We start from the raw sequence: 7126 nt of genomic DNA, 5'->3' as shown, positions 1-7126 counted from the left end.
TCTCTCTCTCTCTCTCTCTCTCTCTCTCTCTCCATGACTCATTCTCTCACTCTCCCATTCTCTCACTCTCTCACTCTATCTATTACCTGGCATATCAGACTCGGTTACTTTCGTTTTTCTCCTCTTGTGTTCCCTACGTCTATTCTAATTCTAACAATACCAATATTATGTATGTTGGTTTCAAGCCACCACAATCAACGCGCCATAGTGTTTATCTCTCTATATCATTGATAATAATTTACATAACGGCTCCGTTCCGTTTCAGACGGCTCTGCACTGCGCTGTGAGCGAACACCATCAAGACGCGGTGAAATCCTTGCTCAAAGCCGGCGTCAACGCAAATCTCAAGGACATCGACGGCAATACAGCCTTGCACCTGGCAGCACGTTCCGGCGATGACGTCATAGTTATGCTGCTTCTCAAAAATGGCGTCCAGGTATGTAATACAACGTAGAACTGAGTGTGTAGCCTTAACATAAAAGATATCGGATACTCAAGCACACAGAACTGTTCACGATTGTATTAGAAGTCCAACCCATGCCTCCATAAATCATATTATACTTTATCTCTGAACCCTTATACCAGCAACAAGACAAAATATTGTATATCTGTCCCCGTCGTTTTATGCAAGAAAAATTCTGAAATTATGCAAACTGAGCCCAAAAATGTGAAATTATGTCATTCTCTTAATTTTAACAAAGAATGATAAAGGACAATAATCAGAAATTATGCAAAAAAATGATCAAATTTTGCTAAATTATGCGGGGTGCATAAAACTACAGGGACAGGTATATAATTTGTTGAATTATTGTTCCGGGAAAGGGGGAGGTTGAGAAATTGTGCTTGAATGGAAATGAAATATCATTTTTAAAGTTATGGTTTCTATATTATCTTTACGTTCAAGAATCAGAACGTTATAAACTTATTGGGTTCCTTTAGTCGGTATCCGTTTGGAGGACACTGCATTCTCTACCACTCTCTCATCGTGTCTCTGACACCCAATACTTAATTTATCTCAACTGCACAGGGTCATATGAGCGCGCATTTTGGGACTTGTAATGATGTATCAAGTAAACAATCTTTCAAGTTATTCCCCACCCCTACCTAGCTATCATCTGTCTGTCTGTCTGTCTGTCTGTCTGTCTGTCTGTCTGTCTGTCTGTCTGTCTATCTGTCGATCTCTCTCTTTTTCTCTTCCTCTTTCTCCTTCTCTTCCTTCCTCCCTCTCTCGCTCTCTCCCCTCCCCTCTTCCCACGTTTAGTCTAACGTTTCTCTCCTATCCAACGCCAACAGGTGAACGTGACCAACATGAAGCAGCAGACCCCGCTACATCTGGCCTTCATGGAGGGCCACGAGGACGTGGGCTGGATCCTGGTGGACGCGGGCGGCGACATCCACGCGCCGGACATTGACAAGGTCACCGCCTGGCAGTACCGCGAGAGGACGGCGGGAAGCGGCGCGGATACCGAGCGCTCCAAGACTGAAGAGGGCGCCACAGGGAGGGAGGGAGACGTCACTCAGCGCTCTGTGCGTTTCGACGATGGTGGTGATGGTGACGACAGGGATGATGAAGAAAACTCTGGGCGCCTTCTCCGCGTGTTGGTGACTGAGGGTGGCGCAGCTGCTTTACAGAACGGTGCAATTTCAACTGGGGGAGACGTGGACGAGGATGATATTGATGCAGTAGTCGACAGGAGAGGAGAGCGGGCAGACTTTTCTACAAAGACGGAGGGTGAGGCTGAAGCATTCGGCGCTACGGCAGCACAACCGCCCGACTTAACAGATCTACGAATACGTAACAATTACGAGGACCTTGAAGAACCGGTAGATGCGGTGAGATGTAGAAACAGAGGTGAAGACCATCCGCCATTAGACGCGCAGCAGCAGTCACATCTTCTCTCCGATGACGACAGAGATGACAGTGACGGAAACAACGAAGACTACGACGACGATGAAGACCGAATGAATCGCCAAAAGGATGAGGATTTCGTCCCCACGTCCGACCTCAAATCTGACGACCCCACTAAGAGGTCACACAGGGGTCACGGCCACACCCACACTCACGGTCACGGCCACCACCACCGTCACGACTCGCCCACCCGCCCGCACAAACACCGGAAAAACAGCAAAGGCACGAAGCCGGTGCGAAAACAGAGCAAGAGCAAACCCAAACAGAAAGTCTCTATAGACGAGGACGCCTGCGAAGGTGATCACAAATATCAGCGGAAACGGAAAGTGGGCGTCATTAACGGAAAGTGAAAAGGGGCATAATTCCACACTACCGAGTAATATTGACACAACATCTGTGGCTGACTGCTGAAACAAATCGGGTACGATGGGCCCGAAAAGCTTTTCTCGCGCGCGCCCTCCCCTCCTTCCCCCCAACGTAGAAGTGGGTAAAAATCATTGCTCACGCCTATATTGACAAATCACACTCACCCACTTATTCCATAACCTTGACAAAGGGAGTCACGACACAGAAAGGCACGTGATCTGAGCAGCCAGCCACCTAATCTCGCTCACATTTGTTTCTACACTTGAACCGATCACAAAAGCTCAAACCCTTTACAATATCTCCCTCCTGCCAGCATTCGATCAACGCCAACAACAACCGATCGATTGAACAGTGAGTGAACCGTGTGAACAACAAAACAAGAGAACAAAGAATTCCAAAATGTGCTGAAATAACTACACAATAAAATGTGGGAGCAACAAACACACATTGGATTACAAAACATGCTTTGTGTGGTCGCGGAATTCGTGGAACGCTATCCTGTCACTTGGAACTTGGAATAATAATGGTCTTTCCATGCCAGTTCAGTGGATACTATAATATTCAAAACACGTAATACGCGTGCCTTTGTGTCTAAAAGCTGGGAATACATTGCGTGAACACCAAACGTTTTGAACAAATAATCGACCAGAGCTTGAACGATGAAAATTAAATAAAGCAAAAATCTCTCCAAATGTGGTGTCGTCAAGGTGGAAGTAAAAGGAAATTCCATCTTGGTCATTCGCTGATGTGAAACACACGCGTGCCATGAACATATTATTATAATAATGTTGTTACCGTGAGATGTGGATGGGGAAGAGAGATACTATACATGTACGTGAATGTTCAACTTAATAAAAAGAAGTGAACATTTCGAAGGAAATATACATTCCTGAGAGTTTTAGTGTGTGTGTGTGGGTGGGGGGGGGTGAGTGTGTGTGTGTGGAGAGAGAGAGAGAGAGAGAGAGAGAGAGAGAGAGAGAGAGAGACAGACAGACAGACAGACAGACAGACAGAGATCTAGATCTATTACAAGCGGTGTGTCATTAAACAGTGTTTGGACAAAGAGAGAGAGAGAGAGAGAGAGAGAGAGAGAGAGAGAGAGAGAGAGAGAGAGAGAGAGAGAGAGAGAGAGAGAGAGAGAGAGAGAGAGAGAAAAAAAAGGTGTATCTGCGTATGTGAAAGGAAAGGGGAGGGCTGTTTGTGTGAAGGGGAGTAGGCGCTGTTGGTGCGTGTGGACGGGGGACTGTGAGTGAGTGTGTATGCATGCGTGTGCGTGTTTGTGTGTGAGTGTGCGTGTGTGTGTGTGTGTGTGTGTGTGTGTGTTTGTGTGTGTGTGTGTGTGTACGAGTGCGTGTGTGTGTGTGTGTGTGTGTGTGTGTGTGTGTGTGTGTGTGTGTGTGTGTGTGTGTGTGTGTGTAAGCGTGTGTACGCGAGTGCGTGCGTCTGCCATCATAATTATAACGCAGGGGTCCCCGCGACTCCTCTTAAAACGTGTCATTCTTATTGTTTTTACATAACGCCCTACTAGACACATAATAACTCATTTCGAGGGTGGTTTAAGACACGGGATGTTTCAAAATTGCGATCAAGAATGCCATTGGTAATAAAGTCACTCATGCACACACTCTCTCCGTGTAGGTTGTAAATACAGGTACACATGTGTTCACTATAAACATATTGTATAAGCAGAAACAAACTGGAAAACAACCCAATTCAAACAGCCCATTAATAAGAAGATTGCAACGCAGCAAAAAGTGGGAACTTTCAAAATTAAAGTTAAGAAAGATGGCAAGCCTGAATTTGTACACACGTGAAAATTGCAAGTTTTGCTTCGTTTATTCGTGAAAAAATGTACAATTGTTAAAAATGATAGGCTATACTTAAACGCTAGCATGGATGGACATCTGCGTCGTCTCTTACTATTGCAATGTTATTTGGTTCTATATGCAATGTGTTGAAAGTAAATTCTGTGATACATATTTCAATGTCTTCTGTGATACATGTGTGATCAATTTTGAGATACTATATCTGAATAAATTCTGTGATACTTCCTTTTGGCGTATTGAAAGCTTTTTGCATCACCAATGTTGAAAGTGTGAAAAAAACTGTTCCGGCAATATGAGTACGTGTGCGTTTGTGTGTGTGTTTGCAGGCGCGCAGGCGCACGTGTGTGTGTGCACGTGTGCGTGTGTGTGTGTGCGTGTGTGTGTGTGTGTGTGTGTTAGTGTGTGTGTGTGTGTGTGTGTGTGTGTGTGTGTGTGTGTGTGTGTGTGCGTGCGTGAGTTGGCTGTGTGTGTCTGCGTGCGCAAATGTGTTTCTGTGACTGTGTTTCCATTTTGGAAGAGAGAAACACCGTGAGAAAAGAGAAGAGAGACAGGAAAGCTGCGTACATGGTTACATAATAATATTTAGCAGTACATAATCACGAAATGATTGTTTGCTTTTCGTTGGCTATGTTGTTAAACGCCTAAAGCAACATTGGTATGGATTCTGAAAAAAAGAACGCTATCATTGTTATCAATACATTAGAGGTTAAAGTTCTGTAAAAAAAAAATATTTAAAAAAAAATATTTAAAAAAAAATTTAAAAACCTTTACTAGCTTTCAATCCACTTCAAATTCCTTAATGAAGTTCAATGGCAGCAACAATATAGTTTCCGACTACAATCAAAGTTGTAATTGTAAATCTATTACGCCCCTGTTGACACAATTTATAGTATTTAGAAGGCCAACCTAGGCTGAGAGGGACACGATGTCCCAGCACACAGATGGATATACATGTGCTCGAAAAAAAAAACCGTCCCTCCACAGGAATTGAACTCATGTCTTCTGCGTGCAACAGTGAAGTGCCTAAATGATACACCACAGACGCCAGTCTACAATTAAAGATTTGTATAAGGTAGTCATAAAGTTTAGAAAGTATTAATCATTTCTGATTTTACATATTATTTAGTATAGATGTCATTAGTTCAATGTTACTTTTTTAAAAATTGTGATCGGCCCTTTATGCGAGCCAAAATCTCATATCAAGCAAAATTTTACCGTACCACCAGGACTTGAGTTTTATTAATAGGACTTCCATCACCTACATTTCGCTACATTGTAAGCCTAAATTGGATCCATAATTCTCAGCAATTGATGGGAGATAAAGAAAGGCGCTCGCGGTTTACGACTATCTGCAGAACTTTGTACGTGCTTCAGCTTCAGCTACTGTGGATTTTCATTGCTCCAATGAATGGTCACTAAGATTGTCTTGAGCGACACAGTAATTCATAGCTCAAAGCTGTTTAAGCTATGAAAGAATGAAAACTTGAAGGAATAGGAGTATAAATTCAAGAAAATAGGATGTTGCTCAGTCAGATCTCTTTGGGCACCAAAAAAAACCCAACAGAGATAAACTACCGGCGTCTGTGATGCAGTAATTAGATGCTACGCCATCGCATGCACAAGATCCGAGTTTAATTCCTGTGTGAGGAATTTTTTTTATGGAGTAACTCGGTCTTTCTGCAGGAACGTCATATCACTCTCAGCGCAGGTTGCCCTGGCCTGTGATCTAAAATTGAGTCAATGTAGGCGAAAACACATGCATTTTGTTTTAAACAAGCAACAACTTGCCATTTAGACACAAAAAATGTACGTTAGAGAATAGATGCAGTGTAGCTGTGACATAAGTATATGTGGGTTAACCCCTAAGTTTATAAAAACCTACTGATAGATTTACACCACCTCACACTGGAGCATGAGTACTCGGGTGTGCAGGGTTAAGTCTGGTCAAAGCAACTCATATCAGTACAAGAGGTATTTTGAAACCGCTAGTAAATCTAAACGCAAGAGGATGTTTCTTTATAGAACGTCCCTTCCCACTTCAGATGTATAAGAATGTATGCCTTACCTCTAAGTTCTGCGTAATTGTTTTTACATGTGTCCACACAAAGCATTAAAATAATCTTTTTTTTCAAATTAGTGATCATAATTGGTGGCACATCGTGCTAAGAAGGTTTAGCTCAATTACTATAGTAGATTTTGCTGCATGAAGCTTATTTCACCTATTCGATGCAATGAATGATGTCGTTGTTGAAATGATAACCAGTTTCATAATTCTGGGACTTTTGCTTGTACTAGTTATATAGTTGTTCCTTTTGTCAAGAAAATCACGAAAGGAAATTCTTAAAGCACGACATTTTCTGACGTCAAGAATAAAGTCATTTTCAATGCAGCTGTAAAACCTTTTTGTTATAATCTGGTACATGTGTACGGTTTTATTAGAGAAGACATTTTTTAAGAAACAACTATTTTTTACAAATGTTGCCGTAGAAGTGAAGGAGCGGAGGCAGCAGTGGAGGTTTCACTTACCCCTGTGGCGCCGGCAGACTCCATCACTCGTGACGTGGGCTGGTCATTCGTGGTCGGGGTGAGGGTGGCCGAGACCGAGAAGGAGCGTGCGGAGTCTTCCCGCGGCGTCAAGCCCCGGATGTGATGCACGTTGTCATGGAGATGAAGAGTGTCCGTGTTGATCACCGCCACAGTTTTGACCGCGGCCGACAGGTGGTCAGGGGGATGGGGTCCGCTGACATCAGCAGCATGATCCAGTGTGCTGATGGGGACAACCATGGGGTGACGACTCGTGTGCTGTACGTCTGTTTCCTCTTCTTCTTCGTTGACTTGGGGGAATAGGTCATCCAGTTCTTCGCCGTTAGCCGCCGCAAAGGAGTTCTGTGTGGGAGGGGTCGAAGTTCAGTACACAAAACATACTCACAAACTACTTCTCTGTCTGTCTGTCTGTCTGTCTGTCTGTCTGTCTGTCTGTCTGTCTGTCAGTCTGTCAGTCTCTCTCTCTCTCTCTCTCTCTCTC

The 7126-nt window shown here is 43.6% G+C and overlaps 1 protein-coding gene across 1 annotated transcript in view; it reads right to left on the bottom strand.

Annotated features, from left to right (window-relative positions):
* The window catches only part of LOC101846343, a gene marked incomplete in the record, with an annotated part of 86749 nt that overhangs the window by 44314 nt on the left and 35309 nt on the right, over positions 1-7126 (bottom strand). The window contains 1 exon segment of the mRNA XM_013081326.2: positions 6628-6987. Coding sequence (XP_012936780.1) covers positions 6628-6987 — 360 coding nt within the window.

The sequence above is a fragment of the Aplysia californica genome, unplaced genomic scaffold (assembly GCF_000002075.1).
Source record: "Aplysia californica isolate F4 #8 unplaced genomic scaffold, AplCal3.0 scaffold00126, whole genome shotgun sequence".
NCBI lineage: Eukaryota > Metazoa > Mollusca > Gastropoda > Aplysiida > Aplysiidae > Aplysia > Aplysia californica.
The sequence above is the reverse complement of the archived record's forward strand: the minus strand, read 5'-3'. Positions and strand labels throughout refer to the sequence as shown.